The sequence below is a fragment of the Salmo salar genome, chromosome ssa13, assembly GCF_905237065.1.
Source record: "Salmo salar chromosome ssa13, Ssal_v3.1, whole genome shotgun sequence".
In the NCBI taxonomy this organism is placed as follows: domain Eukaryota; kingdom Metazoa; phylum Chordata; class Actinopteri; order Salmoniformes; family Salmonidae; genus Salmo; species Salmo salar.
The window spans coordinates 45,150,203-45,172,768 of record NC_059454.1 but is presented as its reverse complement, the minus strand read 5'-3'; the positions used below and the strand labels follow the sequence as shown (position 1 = coordinate 45,172,768).

Sequence of the window (22,566 nt, the reverse complement as noted above, 5' to 3'; positions counted from 1 at the left end):
TGAGAAAAGAAATGACCACATCTATCGGGTGCGTTTTAATGTTTTCCTTTAGAGTGGCTTGGTTGGTTCAATTGGGCTAATTACTTCCACATAATCCCCTGGTGCTTTTACAATACAGGACACAACTTTTCAGCTGGAAGTAATTTAACAGAAAGTAAAAACGGGAATTAGGAAATTAGTGTGTTCATTATACAATTAAGTAATTAACCTTGAGGGATTCATTTTGACACATCGGTTCTATATAGTAATTTCCACTTCTCTTAACCACCACAATGAACCAACAAGTTTTATTGTTCCACACTGGCTTAACCGTTACTGCCAAGAAGGCCTTGTATTGATAATAAACCCTTTCCATAGTTGTCTCAAGAAGAGCCTTTCCCTGCCCTCTCCCCAGACCCTCCCCCTCCATACCAGTACAGGCCTCATCCAGCTCCCCCTTGCCGAACCACAGCTGTGCCCCGTGGATGGTGCAGGTGTGGAACTGCAGTCTGAACACTGTGTCCCTCTCTGCACTCTGGGCCCGTCTGTGGTAACACTTCACCTGCAAGGGGAGACAGAGATGTGGGAAGGGAGCAGAACAACAGATGAGATGGAGGAGAGGAGAATCAATCTACTTTCTGAACAGACATTGGCAAGGCAGTGACTTAACTTGAGAAACAGTGGAATAATCTGTCAGACTGTCTGTCTGACTCAGACTTACCATGATGTCTCCCTTCAGCAGCAATGCAGGCTCAATGGTCACACACAGTCTTCGGCCCCCGGAACCCTGCAAGTCACTGTGGACAACACACAACATATGAATACAAACAGATAGGCGCACACAGACAAGGAAAAGTAAAGGCACATCCTGTCCAGTATGTTAGAGCTATGGCTTTTCTGTCAGTTGTGTTGGTTAACAATACTGTAGGACATAAAGTGATGCAGACTCACTATATCCCTGAGGTGTAGACCAGCTGCATGGACTGGTAGATCTTCAGGAAGGGAAAGTAACCTGGGCAACGATAAAGAGAGGCGGTGTTCAGCGTTACACAGTGGACTGTGCTAACTGTCTCTCCCCCTGTCCTTTGTCATACGATTAAAGATAAACAGGCCAGTGTGTGGGTGGAGGGTGAACTTGACCATGTGAAAACACTGCTGTCATTCACAGGGCCATATCTCAGAGCCTTGTGCAGAGACATGCACTCATAGACACGCACACACACCACAGTCTACTGTAAACATAGACTCAAAACCGACTCAGCTCCCTGAGGTAGGGGAATGAGTGGTCTTATCTGAGGATGTCAGTCAGGGTGAACAAATGCGTAGTGCCCCTCGCATGGCCTCACCTCCTTCGCCCTGGAAGTTAGGGAGTGTGGGGATGAGGACCTGGTGGAGGAACAGTGGGTTGCTGTTCATCTTGATCGCCCCAGAGAGGAGCCCCCCAAAGTAGTAGATATACCTGAGAGAGAGGGGGGTGGGGGGTTAGTAAGCCTACATCACTTAAGACAACAAATAAAAAGATGGGGCTTGCTTGTTGGTTAGTGATACAGACAAAATGTCTGTAGATAGTCCTTACCTGTTTTGGGACGGTTGGAGGGAGGACGAGACTTTATCCTCACAGAACTTCCTCATGGCCAGTGTGCTAAGGGCCTGGTCTGCCCTTCTCAAACACAGAAACACAGAATTAAACCGACACAATGCACAAGAAGAATACATACTTCATAGCGAGAATTATACAACATTTACATAACATTCCCATTATGGGCTTAAGACCAGGCTCTCTAAGAGCCAGAAGTACATGAATGCAGCAGGCTTGAGCCAAAGAACAAACCAGTTTCCATTACTACAGCCTTAAACCATGCTCAGCATGGAAACTGTGGCTTTGGATGCAGGACAGGACACTTACCCTGCAGAGATCTTGCTGTAGTGCATGTAGGCTGCAATAATCACTCCTGTCTTGCCCTTGTTGCCCTGGAAGAGGAAGATCCGTGCCATCAGGACATAAAGTACCAACTGTTTTTAGCCTAAGGCTTGAGGCATTAAACTGATTATTACTGTTGTAAAGGTACGGACGTCACTACCCTTTATAAGAACATTCTGACCACCAACTTCACAGCGATTTCAACACTTCACAGTGAAAAGATACAAAGATGAGATTACATATTGCCCTTAAATATATCAAAGAGCTTCTGTAAATTGAATGCAAGTCATCTGGGTAAACCCAGCATTCTGTTTTTTTGTGTTTTCTTTAAAAGCCCCTAAAACAACAAAACAGCCGTTTAAAACCCAGTCAAAAGCAGGCCGAACCCTGACCTTGCAGTGCAAGACTACCACATGCTGAGGGTCGGAGGTCAGCCAGGTCTCCATGGCCTTACACATGGCACAGATCTTGTCCAGGGGAGGGGCATGGAGGTCAGGCCAGCCGAAGTCATGGACCTGGATGTCATGGGAAAATAGTGAGGAAGATGGAAAAAGTATGTTAATATAATAAGTCACAGAAAGTGGAACTGATACAGAATTGATACAGAAAATAAAAAATGTTACACCTTTGGATTCATTCGGGTGATGTCATGGCGTCGTTCAGAGAGATTGAAGAGCTGAAAGCAAAATTCATATTCGAGATTAATGATGTGTGTACTCAAGCTACACATATAAAAGCACATATTAGTATTTAATATTTTATTAAGATCCCCATTAGCTGCTGCCAAGCATCCGCTACTCTTCATGGGGTCCAAACAGGAACAAAACAACACATCACAACAAAACAATAGTCTACAACATAAATAAAACAATACATCACACAAGACATTGTGCACTATACAAGTTTACACTGCTCCACCATTACACATCCACAATATAAAATGTACAATATTACAACAATTCAATATTAAAATTTGTGTGTGTGTGTGTGTTTGTGTATCTCTTCACAGGCTGTGTTGTGCCGTGAGGTGTTGTTTTATCTGTTTTATTTATCTGAATTTACTGCTAGCTTGAGTTACCTGATGTAGTCATGGCTCTATGTAGCACTGTGCGTTTCCCAGCCTCAGTTCTGGACTGTGAAGAGAACCCTGTTGGCATGTCTTGTGGGGTATGTATGGGTGTCTGAGCTGTGTTAGCTGTTTGAACAGACAGTTCGGTGCTTTCAATACGTCAATACCTCTCACGAAGACAAGAAGTGATGCAGTCAATCTCTCCTCTACTTTGAGCCAGGAGAGATTGACATGCATGTTCATGATATTAGCCCTCCGTGTACATTTAAGGGCCAGTTGTGCTGCTCTGTTCTGGGCCAACTGTAATTAGCCTATGTCCTTCTTTACAGCACTTGACCATATAACTGGGCAGTAGTCCAGGTAGGATAAAACTAGGGCCAGTAGGACTTGTTTGGTTGATTGTGATGCCAAGAAAGCAAAGCAGCGCTTTATCACTGACAAACCTCTCCCCATTTTAGCAACCGTTGCATCAACATGTTTTGACCATGTCAGTTTACAGTATAGGGTTAAACCAAGCAGTTTAGTCTCCTCAACGTGTCAATTGCCACATTTTTAATAACAGTATTTAGATGAGGTTTACGGTTTAGCGAGTGATTTGTCCCAAATACAATGCTTTTAGTTTTTGATATATTTAGGACTAACTTATTACCAGCCACTTGTTCTAAAACTGACTGCAGCTCTTTGTTAAGGGTTGCAGTGATTTCACTTGCTGTGGTAGCTGATGTGTATAACGTTGAGTCATCAGCATGCATACAGTTGACACACAGGCTTTACTCAAGGCTAGAAAACAGTAAAGGACCAAGACAGCTGCCTTGAGGTATACCACACTCTACCTGGTTTACGTTAGAAAGGATTCCATTAAAGAAAACCCTCTGTGTTCTATTAGACTGGTCCAAGATATGGCAGAGGATGTAAAGCCATAACACATGTATTTTCAGCATCAGATTATGATTGATAATGTCAAAAGCTGCACTGAAGTCGAACAAAACAGCTCCCACAATCTTCTTATTATCAATTTCTTTCCACCAATCATCAGTCATTTATGTCAGTGCTGTACATGTTGAGTGCCCTTCCCTATAAGCATGCTGGAAGTCTGTTGTTAATTTGTTTACTGTGAAATAGCATTGTATCTGGTCAAACACCATTTTTTCCGAAAGTTCACTAAGAGTCGGTAGCAGGCTGATTGGTCGGGTGTTTGATTCAGTAAAGGGTGCTTTGCTATTCTTGGGTAGTGGAATGACTTTTGCTTCCCTCCAGGCCTGAGAGCACACAATTTCCTGTAGACTTAGATTGAAGAGATTGCAAATAGGAGTGGAGATATAGTCCGCTACTATCCTCAGTAATTTTCCATCGTCAGTACCAGGTGGTTTGTCATTATTGATAGACAGCAATAATTTTTTCACCTTTTCCACACTCACTACAGAATTCAAAATTACATTGCTTGTCTTTCATTATTTGGTCAGTTATGCTTGGATATGAATGTTCAGAGTTTTTTGTTGGCATGTCATGCTTAAGTGTTCTAATCTTGCCAATTAAAAAGTAATTAAAGTTGTTGGCAGTATCAGAAGGTTTTGTGATATTCAGTGGATGGAGCCGAGTTTGCCTTTTTGCCCAAAATGTAATTTAAGGTACTCCAAAGTTTTTTTTTCTATCATCCTTTTTATCATGTATCTTTGTTTTGTAGTACAGTTTCTTCTTCTTTTTGTTTAGTTAAGTCACATGATTTCTCAATTTACAATAGGTTTACCAATCGGCTGAGCTGCCAGACTTACTTGCCATTTCCTTTTGCCTCTTCCCTCTCAACCATACAGTTTTTGAATACCTCACCAATCCACAGGGATTTAGCTGTTTGAACAGTCCGTTTCTTAATGGGTGCATGCTTATCAGTAACTGGAAGGAACAATTTCATAAATGTGTCAAGTGCGGCGTCTGGTTGCTCCTCATTACACAAAACAGACCAGCAAATATTTTTTAAATCTTCAACATAGGAATCACTAGAAACCTTTTGTATGATCTCTTATACACTATTTTAGACCCTTTTTTGTTGTTGTTGATATGGCCACTATATTATGATCACTACAGCCAATGGGTGTGGATACTGCTTGTAGCCTCTTCACTCTGGGAGAACTGTACACTACACATATCTCCCATCACAGCATCCCATACCTCAAAAAACATATTTACCAGCCCTCTAGTTTACCTATTTCCGATTAACTTTTTCCGTCACCAAAGGCAAATCTATTATCCGGAATGCCTTACCAGTCGTTTCGGGCTATACAATGTTTAAAAACAGACGTAACATTTTTTTTCCAAAAGCTCATTCCCTAGTCCCCAATTTCCGTAATGGTTGCCAAGCGAGATTACCGCGTGATCCAAGATGGCAGCGCACCTTTAGGGAGATATGGTGTGAATTCGGCTAACTCTGTAAAAGTTTTATTTAAACGTTTATTTTCCCACATTGTATAGTCCGAAACAACTGGTAAGGCATTCCAGATTTGCTTTCGGTGACGGAAATAATAAACCAGAAGGCTGGTAAATATGTTTTCGGGGTACGGAATTTAGCCTTCAGCGACAGGAGATCAATGTGTAACGTTACAGGTCTCTCGGAGCGAAGAGGCTACAGCATTAGTAAAGATATGATCAATACACGTGGATGATTTCGTTCCTGTGCTGTTTGTAAATACCCTGATAGGTTGACTGACAACCTGAACCAGATTGCAGGCGCTGGTTACAGTTTGAAGCTTCTTCTTGATTGAACAGCTTGATGAAAACCAGTCAATATTTAGGTCAGAAAATATATCTCTCATTTTACACGTAATCCAAAAACTGACTATTAGGACTCAGTGGTCTATAGCGACTTCCCACAAGGATAGGCTTTAGGTGAGGTGGGTGAATCTGTAGCCATATATACTTCAAAAGCATTTGACATGAGATCCTCTCTATCCACTCGCCAACCAGTCGATCTGCAAATATTTATGTAAAAAGGCCAACGATAAAGCCTTGCATTCCTATTTATCTATTTGTTTTGCGCTATTTGGTGGTAGCTGCACTTGATTCAGCTGCCCTGCACTCCGGGTAGTCGAAGTGCTCCCATTTTGAACCATTCGATGTGTCTGAATGTACAAACTCCCCCTACCCAGCAGGCAAAGACAGCAAATCAAGTGCACCTATAGGCCTACCGCTGGCCAATCAGATAGCTCAGATCACTGTGTCTGCAGCTTCCATGAACTCACAGCGAAGTTGATAGTCGACTACCGTGTGCGATACATTTTTTTTTTAAACCATGACAAGAGAGAGGCTGTCAATGAATACATCAAAGAGCTGCTGTTTTTATGAGTGAGTTAATGTATCGATAGACTTGCGTTGTTATTAATGGCTTGTGTCTATCTAACATCGAGGAGTATTTAACATTCTCTGGTCATACGAGTAACAACATGAATTGGTGCATGAGTCTCTCTCTCTCTCTCTAGGAGAATATGTGTGTGATGTTAGACAAGGTCTCTGATGCTAACAGAGAAATGTATTTTCTGGGTGACCTGAACATTGACTGGTTATCATCTAGTTGTCCTCTCAAGAGGAAGCTTCTTACTGTGGCTAATGCCTGTAACATGAACCATGTTATCACTCAGCCAACTAGTGTATTCCAATAGTGTTGGATCTGTGACATCCTCTTGTATTGATCATATCTTCACTAATGCTGCAGTACTTTGCTCCAAAGCAATATCAGTTCCCATTGGCTGTAGTGATCATAAGATTGTGGCAATAACAAGGAAAGCCAAAGTACCAAAGCAGGGCCTAAAGTTATTCATAAGAGATCATACAAAATGTTTTCTCAGAACGTTTGTCGAAGATGTTGGTCTGATGTGTATAAGGAGGTGAATCCAGATGCAGCACTTTGAGTTTTTGCACAATTATTCTTGCAAATTGTTGACAAACATTCACCTGTTAGAAACTATCTGTGAAAACTGTTAGAGCCCCGTGCTAAATTACTAAAATGCAATGTAAATGTAAAAAGGAAAGTTATTTCAATTTATTTTCGCCCTAAATAATTTTGTATCGGGTCTGTTGAAAAGTATTTGGTATTTTGAAAATACATTGGACTGTAGTTTAGGCCAGTGAAATACAGATGACAAACACGAAAAAGTAACAGAAATACTGCCCATCTCTGTGTGTATTGAATATACAATATTGAAAGAGAAGAATTGCTGTTTTGAATTTGGTCAAGTTTGTGTGGAAGAGGTGGAAAAACAATTGTCATCCATCAATAATGATAAGCCACCAGCTAAAATTACTATGTATGTTGACGATTGCACACTCTACACATCAGCACCTACACCTAGTGAGCTCACTGAAACTCTTAGCAAGGAGTTACAGTCAGTGTCAGAATGGGTAATTAACAATAAACTGGTCTGAAATACAGTGCATTCGGGAAGTATTCAGTGCACTCATCAATCTAGATACAATACCCCATAATGACAAAGTGAAAACAGGTTTTTAGACATTTTAGCAAATTTATTTAAAAAAACAAACAGAAATACCTTATTTACATAAGCATTCAGACCCTTTGCTATGAGACTCAAAACTGAGCTCATGGCATACTGTTTCCATTGATCATCCTTAAGATGTTTCTACAACTTTATTGGAGTCCACCTGTGGTAAATTCAATTGATCGGACATGATTTGGAAAGGCACACATCTGTATATATGAGGTCCCACAGTTAAACAGTGCATGTCAGAGCAAAAACCAAGCCATGAGGTAGTAAGAATTGTCCGTAAAGCTCAGAGACAGGATTGTGTCGAGGCACAGATCTAGGGAAGGGTACCAAAACATTTCTGCAGCATTGCAGGTCCCCAAGAACACAGTGGCCTCCATCATTCTTAAATGGAAGAAGTTTGGAACCACCAAGACTCTTCCTAGAGCTGGCCGCCCAGCCAAACTGAGCAATCGGGGGAGAAGGGCCACTCCTCAGTAAAATGCACATGACAGCCCATTTGCCAAAAGGCACCTGAAGGACTCTCTGACCATGAGAAATAAGATTTTCTGGTCTGATAAAACCAAGATTGTACCCTTTGTCCTGAATGCCAAGCGTCACGTTTGGAGGAAACCTGGCACTATCCCTACGATAAAGCATGGTGGTGGCAGCATCATGCTATGGGGATGTTTTTCAGCGGCAGGGAATGGGAGACTAATCAGGATAAAGGGAAAGATGAACGGAGCAAAGTACAGAGAGCCTTGATGAAAACCTGCTCCAGAGTGCTCAGGACCTCAGACTGGGGTGACGGTTCACCTTCCAACAGGACAACGACCCTAAGCACACAGCCAAGACAACGCAGAGGTGGCTTCGGGACAAGTCTCAGAATGTCCTTGAGTGACCCTGCCAGAGCCCGGACTTGAACCCGATCGAACATCTCTGGAGAGACCTGAAAATAGCTGTACAGCGACGCTCCCCATTCAACCTGACAGAGCTTGAGAGGATCTGCAGAGAAGAATGGGAGAAACTCTCCAAATACAGGTTTGCCAAGCTTGTAGCGTCATACCCAAGAAGACTCAAGTCTGTAATCGCAGCCAAAGGTGCTTCAATAAAGTACTGAGTATAGGGTCTGAATACTTATGTAAATATTTATTTAAGTTTCTGTTATATAAACAGTTGAAGTCGGAAGTTTACATACACCTTAGCCAAATACGTTTAAACTCAGTTTTTCACAATTCCTGACATTTAATCCTAGTAAGAATTCCCTGTCTAAGGTCAGTTAGGATCACCACTTTATTTTAAGAATGTGAAATGTCTGAATAATAGTAGAGAGAATTATTTCTTTCAGCTTTTATTTCTTTCATCACATTCCCAGTGGGTCAGAAGTTTACATACACTCAATTAGTATTTGGTAGCATTGCCTTTAAATTGTTTAACTTGGGTCGAACATTTCAGGTAGCCTTCCACAAGCTTCCCACAATAAGTTGGGTGAATTTTGGCCCATTCCTCCTGACAGAGCTGGTGTAACTGAGTCAGGTTTGTAGACCCTCTTGCTCGCACACACTTTTTCAGTTCTGCCAACAAATTTTCTATAGGATTGAGGTCAGGGCTTGTGATGGCCACTCCAATACCTTGACTTTGTTGTCCTTAAGCCATTTTTCCAGAACTTTGGAAGTATGCTTGGGGTCATTGTCCATTTGGAAGACCCATTTGCGACCAAGCATTAACTTCCTGACGGATGTCTTGAGATGTTGCGTCAATATATCCACATAATTTTCCTGCTTCATGATGCCATCTATTTTGTGAAGTGTACCAGTCCCTCCTGCAGCAAAGAACCCACACAGCATGATGCTGCCACCCCCGTGCATCACGGTTGGGATGGTGTTCTTCGGCTTGCAAGCCTCCCCCTTTTTCCTCCAAACATAACAATGGAAAATTGTTATGGCCAAACAGTTCTATTTATGTTTCATCATCCCAGAGGACATTTATCCAAAAAGTACAACGGCCAAACAGTTCTATTTATGTTTCATCAGACCAGAGGACATTTCTCCAAAAAGTACAATCTTTGTCCCCATGTGCAGTTGCAAACCGTAGTCTGGCTTTTTTTATGGCGGTTTTGGAGCAGTGGCTTCTTCCTTCTTCAGGTTATGTCAATATAGGACTCGTTTTACTGTGGATATAGATACTTTTGTACCTGTTTCCTCCAGCATCTTCACAAGGTCCTTTGCTGTTGTTCTGGGATTGATTTGCACTTTTCGCACCAAAGTATGTTCATCTCTAGTTGACAGAACACGTCTCCTTCCTGAGTGGTAAGACAGCTGCGTGGACCCATGGTGTTTATACTTGCGTACTATTGTTTGTACAGATGAATGTGGTACCTTCAGGCGTTTGGAAATTGCTCCCAAGGATGAACCAGACTTATGGAGGTCTACAATTTTTTCTGAGGTCTTGGCAGATTTCTTTAGATTTTCCCATGATGTCAAGCAAAGAGGCACTGAGCTTGAAGGTAGGCCTTGAACTACATCCACAGGTACACCTCCAATTGACTCAAATGATGTCAATTAGCCTATCAGAAGCTTCTAAAGCCATGGCATCATTTTCAGGAATTTTCCAAGCTGTTTAAAGGCACAGTCAACTTAGTGTATGTAAACTTCTGACCCACTGGAATTGTGATACAGTGAAATAATCTGTCTGTAAACAATTGTTGGAAAAATGACTTGTGTCATGCACAAAGTAGATGTCCTAACCGACTTGCCAGAACTATAGTTTGTTAACAAGAAATTTGTGGAGTGGTTGAAAAACGTGTTTTAATGACTCCAACCGAAGTGTATGTAAACTTCCGACTTCAACTGTACATTTGCAAAAATGTCTAAAACCTGTTTTTGCTTTGCCATTATGGGGTATTGGGTATTGATGAGTGGAATTTTTTTTATTTTCATCCATTTTAGAATAAGGCTGTAAAGTAACAAAATGTGGAAAAAGTCAAGGGGTCTGAATACCTCCCGAATGCACTGTATTAACATTCTGATAGTATATCATTTTTAAATGGTCCGAGAAGAACAACAATGGTAGGGCCATTCAAGAATAACCAATATGCAGTGATAATGTATTGAGCCTACTGCACAAACCTCATTGCTACAGCACTGTTTTTAATAGGTTAATGTTGCATAGGCTTACGACTTTTAAGTCATGTTAAAAAAATAATAATTCTGCCTCCATTTTGATTCAGAAAGTGATCTCGGCTCAGAAAAGGTTTGTGACCACTTCTTTACAGGAATATGATTCTGAATACATAAAGCAACACCTCCCCCATTGGCATTCCTGTCTCTTTTATGGATGTTACAACCATGTATTTCTGCCACTGTATCATCAAAGGAATTATCTAAATGACTTTCTGAGATAGCCAGTATATGAATGTTATCTGATGTTAGTAAGTTATCGATTTCATGAACCTTGTTTCTCAGGCTACATATGTTCATGTGGGCTATTTTTTAACCTTTTTCTTGGTTGCTTTTCTGGGTGACTATGAAAGCACATATGAAAGCATCACTGAGTGTATGGCTACGTTCCAAAATCCATACCAGCCTACCACTTATAATACATGCCCAACACAATCCTTCATTTGGAGTGGTATGATAGTAGTGTAGATATTTGAACCCAGCCCATGTCGACAGCGGCAGGATATAATGTACTCACCAGGAACTTGTCCTGGTGCTTGGACCTGAGCATGGCGGTCACCTCCTTGAGGTTGAGACGGTAGCGCTGCTCGTCCAGCAGAGGGGGGAAGAACACGGAGATGATCCTCTCGGTGATGTAGGTAAGGTCAAAGTCATAGTGGCCCTCCATGACTCTTTCCATCACACGGTCCACACTGAAACTCCTGACCAGAGGAAAATCGCAAGGGGTTATGCAGTGGTCTACAGATTGATGTTGTGTTACTCCATTGACCTCTAAAACAGAAACACTGAAACCTTTCATTTGCAGGCCTCCCTTACATTAATTCAGCATTTCCCAAACTTGGGGTCGCGACCCCATGTGGCGTTGCCTGATTTGAAAATGGGGTCGAGAGAAAAACAGGAGGAAGTGTAGTTGGATAATGAGAGAAGTTGTAGAATGACAGGAATAAAAAGAGGGAATGAAGGAGGAGTGACAAAAAGGAAGAGACTGGGAAAGAGAAGAAGAGAATGAAGAGGAGGAGATAGGAGTCAGTGTGAAATCCTCCTCTTAATCATCCAGTACCTCCCCTTTTCATCATCCTCCTCTTCCTCCTTCTCCTCCTCCAGAGAGAGAGACATGTTAAATAATGAATTTAATGAGGTTATCATAGGGAGCTGTGTTACCTGGGGAGGGTGGTCCTCTGTTTGGTGTAAGTCAGAGACTTTGTGGAACCCTGAAGACAGAGAGAAATTAAATTAGAACCATTTCTCACACTCATGAGAAGAACAGCATGAACATTCATTTGTGGAGGGGAAGTGAGAAAAGTGTGTCTGGAAAAGTCTTCTCACCAGGTGTTGGACGTGTCGGGATGGAGCTGTCCCTCTGCGCTGCTGTAGACAACAAGGGGAGATATATGGTGATTCAACAAACAGGCTTCCTTCCTGAAGGCCCACCTATACTACTTATTGTAGCAACCTGACTTCTAGACAACACTCTCATCCAAGAACAAACCAAGCCCACTCTACTAGCCAAGGAAAAGAGGGGCATCTGCCATTTTCCAACAGCACTGCAGATTTATGGATGGTTACAGCTTGTTGTTTATATCATAAAGTGAAGGAATGAAGGACTATTTAAAGAGTGAGAGACAGAGGGGTCTACTTACCAGATCAGATGGGGGAGCTGGGATGCATGCTGTGGTCACCTGAAACAGAACAACAGACCATTTTTCCAACGAGAAACATGATCGAAACCAAAACAGACAGTCAAACATACACATTACACGTTTTGAGGCTGTCCGCTTAGTCTCGTTTTCCGCTGTCTGTTTTTTTTTCTTCTTGTATTTTTCTCCAGGAAAGAGGGAAGGGAGTGGTGAGGCTGGCGAGGCCGGGGAAGATGGGCCAGAGGAAATGCTCCCTCAGACAGACGGAGAGATAAAGAAAGAGAGAAAAACACATCTAAGCCAGATACGAGAGCCCTGTCATCCCATGAAGACATGATTACAGTAGAAATACCAGGACAAGTGAAGTATGGTATGCAAGTCCCAACATTCTCTGGGGGTGCTTGGTGGGACGGTCTGAGAAAAACCAGAGGTTGTATACTTTTGCTTGCTAACCCACTCCATTTTGTGTCACTCACACAATGGCACAGTTGGTAACCAGGGAGCATGTGCACATAGTCATGTTGGTCATGTTCACACTGATTCATGTAAACACAAAGCACTACAAAGTACAACTAATAGCCTGGTTAAAAGCATTTATTAGAAACATTTGCTTTGACAACACTACAGCCTTTGCTGTCTCGTACGCACTCAGGCACGCATGCACACCCACACAATGTAATTTCCCATGTGCAATGGTCTGCAGATCGTGAACCCAGACCTATGTTCCGGAGCAAGCGGAAGGAAGCACTGTAGCAGCAGTGGTAGATTTGAGGTAGGCTTGAGGACCACAGTCATGCTTACGTAATGGCCAAGCACACTGTGGGCCAGAGTATGTCCTAGCATTTCCACTCCCCAACCCTGTTACGCCTGTTTGTTTGGCCACAGGAAAGGGCAAAGGCTTGTATATCTCATTGTGTACAGAGGGAAGTTACAGACCCCTTGGGTGGGAGTATGTTTGTGTTTGAGTGTGTGTGAGCCAGATATAGCTAGTGTGCTTGTGTGCATTTCTAAGAAAATGTGTGGGCCTCAAACCTCTCCTTAGCTATAGGCTAAGCAGGGTGGTGTCAACAGACAATGTGCTGTAATGAGACACATGACTACATCACAGAGCTTGTTTCTGATTGATTACAATAAAGTTCATGGAACCACCACTGCTTTATTCTGTCAAGCAGTGGAACACTTTGTCCCCATGACGGATAATACTTTTGTTCTTTAAGAATCATAGCAGATCTTATCTTGTGTCCTGACTGCCAGTTGCGCTTGTGAAACTGAGACCACATAATTATGAAAACAAGAACAAGGACCATGTTTAAAGGATGTATTATGGTACTGCTGCTAACACAAGAACAACATGGCATTGCATTGCTTGCTGTTTGGGGTTTTAGGCTGGGTTTCTGTATAGCACGTTGTGACATCTGCTGATGTAAAGAGGGCTTTATAAATACATTTGATTGATTGATTGATTGATTGATTGATTGATTGATTGATGGCCAGAAGGTGAACCAGACAGCACACTGTCCACTGTCTTTCTGTCCAACTGTCCCTCTCCTCTGCCTCTAACCAATTCTCTCCGGCCACATCCTCTCTTTCCCTCGTTCTCTTCCAAACTGACTCTCGCTAACGTTTTCTTTCTCCAATAATCCCTCTATCCAGCGTTCTCTCTCCCTCCTCTCTTTTCCCCTCTCACTCTCTGTCAAACTTTCCCTCTCTCCAGCAGCATTCACCCTCTCTCTTTCTCCCGGCCTGCTGCCCTCCCCTCTCAGAGCGAGCGATGGGGCCTGCAGCAGGGGCGCATTACACCAGAACAAACACACCAGATTCCATCTCCTGGGCCAACACTTACGCACGCGCTTCCTGCAAGTGCTCTCCCCCTCCCCTCTCCCTCACTCCTGCTCTCCCTCCATGTACCTCTCCCACTATATCACTCTCCAAACAGGCCCAACTGGTAAGGCTCATGGTGCTAACCCCTCTCTGCCTCTTCTAGATGGGCCACTGGTCCAACCAATGTCCTTGATCCATTAAAGCCAGGGACCATGGCTAATGCACTCTCTGTGAATGCATCTCTTCAGTGCTATGCAAGACTAGCTATGGGAGAGATAACTGATAATGAGGTAGCATTACTGGTATGTTATACGTATGAGTAAGTGAGTGTGTGGGTATAGGGGAGATCCTAGGGTGCATGAGAGAACAAAGGGGTCTGCTTCATGTCCACTGACACCAAAATGTGTTTCTGTAAGTAGAGTACAGGGTAAATAGACTGGAGAACAGGGGAGGAGACAGGGAGGAGTAATGGGGATACGAACATCATGTAAACAATATCATTAGTGAGCAGAACTGGGGCCAATTGGACTTCATCAACTTTGATTCTGCCCCACCCCAATGATAATTCATTCAGCCTTTCTCTGTCAAGTCCGATTCATGTTTTGTCCAAGAGTTGAGTCTCTCAAGAGTCTCTTTTATTCCATCAAGCCCATCACTAAACAGAGTTCGAAAACAGTTTTTGAAAACTGACAATGAGCATGCTAAGGCTGTATGTGTAACCATAGAAACTTCACTGGATTTGTACACTTTGTATCCGCCATAGCTCTGTGGTGACCCTGTTCCAGGGTCACCACAAAACCTCATGACATATCAAAACAGACTGTGGTCTAATAGAGTGGTGATTGAAACCCACATGGCAGGAATTTCTGGTTGTCTAATCACCAGCCCCAACCATCTGGTTCTTCTCAGCTTTCAATTAGCATGGGAGAGAATCACACACAGAAATGGTATTTCTATGACTTCACTGACATGGTATGCACATTCGTAAATATGATTAATACACTGAGTGTACAAACATTAGGAACACCTCAGAACAGCCTCAATTAATCGGGACATGGTGTCGAAAGCCCATGTTGACTCCAATGTTTCCCACAGTTGTGTCAAGTTGGTTGGCTGTTGAGTGTGAAAAACAGCAGTGTTGCAGTTCCTGTCACACTCACTGTCACCTACTACCATACCCTGTTCAAAGGGACTTACATTTTTTTTGTCTTGCCCTCTGAATGGCACACATACACAATCCATGTCTCAATTGTCTCAAAGTATAAAAATCCTCCTTTAACCTGTCTCCTCCCCTTCATCTACACTGATTGAAGTGGATTTAACAAGTGACATCAATAAGGTATCATAGCTTTCACCTGGATTCACCTGTCTAGTCTAGGTCATGGAAAGAGCACACTGAGTGTATTTGTCCTTTGTCTTACTGTCTTTTCAGAGGGCTGGTGATGTCATAGTGCCCAACAGGCATGGGGCTGGTTAGTGTCCCTCAGGCAGTTGTCCATTCTCATAGACCCTCCTGATATAGAATATAGTGAGGTGTGACTAAGGTCAAAGGTTCAAGTCCCAGTGGAGGTACCTGACTGTATATCTCTGCGCTAGGTTTCATTATTCAAACACCCCAACCCCCATTCAATAATTTTTACTACGCTGGCATGAGGAGTAAGAGCAGGAGTAAGCAGAGCTAACGCCCCTTAATCATTGCAAGGTGTGCTGTCTCTGAGAGTCCCTGAAAGTGAATCATGCAAGAAAACTAGCTAACGTTGGGGGTCTCGAATGCCAGGACTGGGATAAACTGCTGTAGGGAATGATCTCTTTATCCATCTGGCTTAAACTCTGTCCATTATATTTGTCTCCCTCTCTCTTTCTTCCTCTCTCTTTCCCTCTTTCCTCCCCTTTCCCGTTCTCTCTTCCTCGCTTCTCTTACTTCCTCTAAGTTCTCCCTCTCTTTACTTTTTCCTTCATTTCCCCCCTCTTTTCTCATCTCTCTTTCTCTCCATCTCTCTCACCAAACAGCTGAGGGTGGATACAGAAAAGATAGGTCAGAGGTCAAATATGTCCCTTTGGTATCTGTAATTACTGTGTGGGACTCCCAGTCATAGAGCCAGAGTCAACAGTGACCACAACAACCCCCCTCCTCTCCTACTCACCCCCCTCCCAAGTGCAAGAAGTATTCAAAGAGCAATGCTGGACAAAAATAAACAGTGGTAAATAAACAGAATCGAAAAAAATCAGCAAAGCGAGATTGTGAGAGATCAACACTGGAAAAAATCCCCTGTGAACCAACCAACATTTTTATATCGTGTCTAAATGGTTTCCTCTGTCCCTGTTCCCTCTGTTGTTTAAAATGGGTTCGTCCTGAACATTCTAGCTAGAGCTAGTCTCTTTTGTTGTCCCACTAATATTGCTGAAATCTGAACAGATACATTCCTCAGATGGCGATGCCTCTTTCTCTTCCTCTCGTTCTAAGAGAAATGTTTTGTGGCAAGGAGTTATTGCCCCATGTACACAGCAACAAACTGACTGTCATGACTCACTATACAGTCTCATTATACAATGTATAGTCAGTTCAATGCATGTATGTATCTACAAATGGCAATAACCTGGATGTAATGACTATTGAATACGGCACCAGACACATTACCATGGTCTGCCCTGTAGTGGAGAAAGTGGAAAGACATTCTTGGGATGATAGGGAGACTATGCAGCCTTCAGCGTTGTGCAGTCAGAACAGAGCAAAACAGTGGCCAATTAGCCTGGCTTATTTCCCCTCGACCAAAGGTCGTCTGGCAGAGTCCCAGACCTGCTAAGCCAACTGTCACGCTTACGGTTTTAACGCTGATCAGCATCACACTGACTCACTCACTCGTCTGCCCACATTCACAACAAGCCACGATATCTACCCCGGCAATTAACATGACTCTGTGATGGGGTGGTGACTCAGAGTCCCTAACGATGATGATGATGAGACACATTCATTCTATTTCTATTCTACACTTCCTGTTGTACATTTCTATATAAACTAACTAAGAGATAAATATATAACAACTGGATTTGAATAAGATTATTTACCAGTGACACATCCCTAGTAATGATTACCAGGAAGATTTTTCCGTTATTCTGAGCTTGGGTCTGACAGGAAATAGAAGATGAGCAGAGAGGATGCCCCCCCCCCCCACACCTTCAACTGATTTCCCGTAAATTACAACCAATATCCAGCTGGGGGGGGTTACTATTCCTCCCGAAATAGCGGAAATGTCTCTTCCTGCCTTATTGGGCCTCATCATGGGCAACATTCCCTGACCCTTAATCCTGGACCCCCTCCCCTACCCCTGGTCCCCCTTCGCTCCCTGTGGACCATATGTTCCACTCCAGCTCACAGATAAGGAGGAACTGTTCTCTCTACAGAGAACAAGCAGAAATAAAACACTGTTTTGGCATATTGATGTATTTTTGATGTGGGATCGCTCATGAAAGACAAGAGATGAGCCAGCTGTAGGTTGTTGACTTCGTGGTTGGATGACTGACCGCAACTCCACAAGACAAGTACAAGAGTAGAAGCCATAGGGAGAAGCACACAGACAATTATTTTTTCTGGTCCCCCTCCTTTCCAGGAAATGCTTTATTCTGGGAAGAAGAGACCAGGGGTTTTTCCCAAGGGAGCATTGACAGGACAGTGAAGTAACTTACGGGACAGTTTGTCACCAGGCTCATGACAACACTTGTCTGTAAAAGGTTGTAAATTCAGTCATAATGAGAGCACGATGGTTCACAGATGGCTAGTGAATTAGGATGTCTCCAGATCCATGGTAGAAACTACGTGACTTAAACTCTTAAATGAGGAACTGAGTTTTTACATACCCTACTCAGACATTTAGGGTTAACGTGAAGATCAGCCAAAGGTCTTGTTCAGAGGTGGAAGTAACAAATTACAAATACTCTTGTTACTGTAATTGAGTTGCTTTTCCGAGTAGTTACTTTTTTAGAATTTTTCAAAGTCAATAACTGTACTTTTACCCTACACTGTAAGTATGTTTTGAAGTATTGTACTCTGCTACCTTTTTAAAACCATCTGTTACAGAGCACAATTGTGTAGGCTATCCATAATAGTAGATTATAATGGCACGGAAAGTTTGCGGAGCCATAAAACTGCTCATGTTGTTTAGTCAGTGACCAATCAAATCAAAAGTCACGCATCACACCAAAACAGGCCAATCAAATCAAACGTTATTTGTCACGTGCCGAATACAAGTGTAGACCTTTCTGTGAAATGCTTACTTACAAGCCCTTAACCAACAGTGCAGTTCAAGAAAGAGTTAAGAAAATATTTACCAAATAAACTCATGTAAAAAATAAAAAGTAACACAAAATAACAACAACGAGACTATATACAGGGGGTACCGGTACCAAGTCAATTTGTGGGGGTACAGGTTAGTCGAGGTAATTTGTACATGGAGGTAGGGGTGAAGTGACTGCATAGATAATAAACAGCGACTAACAGCAGTGTACAAAACAAATGGAGGGGGGAGGGGTGTCAATGTAAATAGTCCGATGGCCATTTGATTAATTGTTCAGGAGTCTTATGGCTTGGAGGTAGAAGCTGTTAAGGAGCCTTTTGGTCCTAGACTTGGTACTCCGGTACCGCTTGCCGTGCAATAGCAAAGAAAACAGTCTTTGACCTGGGTGACTGGAGTCTCTGACAATTTTCTGGGCCTTCCTCTGACACCGCCTGGTATATAGATCCTGGATGGCAGGAACTTTGGCCCCAGTGATGTACTGGGCCGTACGCACTACCCTCTGTAGAGCCTTACGGTCAGATGCTGAGCAGTTGCCATACCAGGCGGTGATGCTACAGGTCAGGATGCTCTCGATGGTGCAGCTTTAGAACTTTTGAGGATCTGGGGACCCATGCCAAATCAAGCTGATTTTGCATGGGTCCCCAGAGGAAAATATATTTTTTTATCAGAGGTGTGTGTGAAAAACAATGGCGACAGAGGAGACTGAGGAGATGAGACAATCCAGACACAGACAGACCCAGTGTTAAAGCCGAGGAGGAAAATCCCTGGCCACATCTCAGTGACCAGTTCTCCTTTAAGCACAAGAGAGGGGAGAGTGTAATCATGCAATGCAAGCTTTGCTTACCCATGATGATGGAGGTGGCTGCTAAGTTAGCTAGCTATCCTTGCAGCTAATTTAGCTAGTTAGCTACATGGCTAACCACCACCCGATGATGATAGCTGTTATTGTGCCTACGTCATTGTCACTACGTGTGGTGGTGGCTAGCTAGCCATGTAAGTTATCTGGGCTAGATAACAACATTAGGCTAATGTCAGCAAGTACTAACTAATATTATCTTACTTAGTCATTACATATTTAGAGAGACCCCACTGGGCAAAAACTGGTTGAATTAACATTGTTTCCATGTCATTTCAACCAAATAATTCAATGTGATGACTGAATCAACATATAAAACTGATTGGATTTGAAAAAAGTAATCAACGTAAGGGAATTCCATCCCATTTTCACCCAACTTTTAACCTAAAGACATTGACATGGTGACCCTTTTTGTTGTTTTCATGTTGAATTTACATTAGCTGACAAGTCAACCAAATATAAATCAAAACTAGATGTTAAACTGACGTCTGTGCCCAGTGGGACCTAGGAATTTTAGATATGTACTTTCTCTGTAGCTAAGTCTCATAGAATGGGTCAAATTGTATTCTTCTTTTAGCTAGCTACTGTACACTACCAAGAAAATGGTAAAAAATGTAATTGTGAGGCTAAATATACTGAACAAAAATATAAATGCAACATGCAACAATTTCAAAGATTTTACTGAGTTACAGTTCATATAAGGAAATCAGTCGAATTAAATTAATTAATTAGGTCCTAATCTATGGATTTCACATGACTGAGAATACAGATATGCATCTGTTGGTCACAGATACCTTAAAAAAAAGGTAGGGGAGTGGATCAGAAAACCGGTCAGTATCTGGTGTGACCACCATTTGCCTCATGCAGCACGACACATCTTCTTAGTATAGAGTTGTTGACTGGGTCTTTTGTCCCACTCCTCTTCAATAATGGCTGTGCGAAGTTTCTGGATATTGGCGGGAACTGGAGCACACTGTCATACACGTCAATCCAGAACATCCCAAACATGCTCAATGGGTGACATGTCTGCTGAGTATGCAGGCCATGGAAGAACTGGGACATTCCAGGAATTGTGTACAGATGCTTGAGACACGGGGCCATGCATTATCATGCTAAAACATGAGGTGATGGCGGTGGATAAATGGATCGACAATGGGCCTCAGGATCTCGTCACGGTATCTCTGTGCATTCAAATTGCCATCGATAAAATGCAATTGTGTTCGTTGTCCGTAGCTTATGCCTGCCCATACTATAACCCCACTGCCACCATGGGGCACTCTGTTCACAACGTTGACATCGGCAAACCGCTCACCCACACGACGCCATACACGCTGTCTGCCATCTGCCTGGTACAGTTGAAACCGGGATTCATCTGTGAAGAGCACACTTCTCCAGCGTGCCAGTGGCCATCAAAGATGAGCATTTACCACCTGAAGTTGGAACTGCAGCCAAGTCAAGACCCTGGTGAGGGCGACGAGCACACACTACACTGAAACTTTTTCTGACAGTTTGTGCAGAAATTCTTTGGTTGTGCAAATCCACAATTTCATCAGCTGTCCAGTCCGGGTGGCTGGTCTCAGACGATCCCGCAGGTGAAGAAGTCGGATGTGGAGGTACTGGGCTGGCATGGTTACACGTGGTCTGTGGTTGTGAGGCCGGTTGCCAAATTGGTCTGAGGTTGTGAGGCCGGTTGCCAAATTGTCTAAAACAACGTTGGAGGCGGCTTATGGTAGAAAAATTAACATTCAATTCTCTGGCAACAGCTCTGGTGGACATTCATGCAGTCAGCATGCCAATTGCACGTTCCCTCAAAACTTACGACATCTGTGGCATTGTGTTGTATGACAAAACAGCACATTTAAAAGAGGCCTTTTATTGTACCCAGCACAAGTTGCACCTGTGTAATGAACATGCTGTTTACTCAGATGATGAAAGCATAGAATAGTCAAATATCACATAATTAAATCTTTACTATAACTGGCACTTAAACTTTACATAAGCATTCAAAACACCTTTATGAAGCCATTCATGACACCTTAATGAGTGTTTAAGTAGGCCTATAATGTATTACATTAACCTTCATGATTGATGTATTCTTTCAACATCAGTGTCTCTCACAAGTGATGTTTTGTCTACACATCATTATAAATGTTATTGAGTGTGTATGTGAAGTGAGCGAGAACAGCAGATGGGTTTGTTTACATTCATTTGTATAAAACCAATCTCTGTGTGTTTCATGAGGTCATGTGACATTCATTTTGCATACATTGATGGAATCTTTTTGTTCAGAGGGAACCTCCATCAAAGATGACGGTCTACAATAACCTCACCTCAGCACGCAAAAACAAGCGGACCAAGGAACCATCAAACAAACGAAGATATCTGCCATGATAACATATAAATAAATATATGTAATTTATTTCTATAACAGTTATTGTCCATGAACTATGACTATTCTAACAGGTGTTAAAATGTGCTTATGTCTTACAGGCTGAGCCCTACAGAAATAGCCTTCTTGACCGTGATGAGAACTGTGGTGACGGCAGGTGGCGGCTTTGAACATCCTATAGTCAGAGACCAACAGACATATGGGGTGGCTGCTGCCGGTGATCTTATCGCTACAACCAAAACTTAAGAGGCTGGAAGCATCGTGCAAGATGTCCCTACCACTCATGAGAGGGTCTCTGAAAGCGCTTTGTAGGAATGAAGGAAGATCCCTAACTTATTGCTGCTGCAAATCTTCTGCCCAATTTAAAAATCTCTTGGACTGACAAAGCAGATGTCATCGAAGCAGGTAAGATTTCCTCACTCTAATATTTGTCACATTATTTGTTAACCTTAAACGTGTTCCTATGGTGATAAGATACACACTGAGTATACCAAACATTAGGAACACCTTCCTAATATTGAGTTGCACCACCCCCCTTTGCCCTCAGAAAAGCCTCAATTCGTCAGGGCATGGACTCTACAAGGTGTCGAAAGCGTTCCACAAGGATGGTGGCCCATTTTGACTCCAATGCTTCAAACAGTTGTGTCAAGTTGGCTGGATGTCCATTGGGTGGTGGACCATTCTTGATACACACGGGAAACTGTTGAGCGAGAAAAACCCAGCAGCGTTGCAGTTCTTGACACAAACCGGTGCACCTGGAACCTACTACCATACCCTGTTCAAAGGCACTTCCATCTTTTGTCTTGCCCAGTTACCCTTTGAATGGCACACATACACAATCCATGTCTCAAGGTTTAAAAATCCTTCTTTAACGTGTCTCCTCCCCTTCATCTACACTGATTGAAGTGGATTTAACAAGTGACATCAATAAGGGATCATAGTTTCACCTGG

The 22,566-nt window shown here is 42.7% G+C and overlaps 1 protein-coding gene across 6 annotated transcripts in view; it reads right to left on the bottom strand.

Moving 5' to 3' along the window:
• tns2a (tensin 2a) overlaps positions 1-22,566 on the bottom strand; it is a 55,213-nt gene that overhangs the window by 19,441 nt on the left and 13,206 nt on the right. For all 6 annotated transcript variants that reach the window (XM_014135670.2, XM_014135671.2, XM_014135669.2 and 3 more), the window contains 12 exons: positions 12,261-12,299; positions 11,947-11,988; positions 11,782-11,831; positions 11,138-11,321; positions 2,526-2,576; positions 2,293-2,415; positions 1,886-1,950; positions 1,556-1,639; positions 1,326-1,438; positions 931-991; positions 701-776; positions 412-541 (listed from right to left, as the gene is read on the bottom strand). In XM_014135670.2, coding sequence (XP_013991145.1) covers positions 412-541; positions 701-776; positions 931-991; positions 1,326-1,438; positions 1,556-1,639; positions 1,886-1,950; positions 2,293-2,415; positions 2,526-2,576; positions 11,138-11,321; positions 11,782-11,831; positions 11,947-11,988; positions 12,261-12,299 — 1,018 coding nt within the window. The remainder of the gene's footprint in view (positions 1-411; positions 542-700; positions 777-930; positions 992-1,325; positions 1,439-1,555; positions 1,640-1,885; positions 1,951-2,292; positions 2,416-2,525; positions 2,577-11,137; positions 11,322-11,781; positions 11,832-11,946; positions 11,989-12,260; positions 12,300-22,566) is intronic.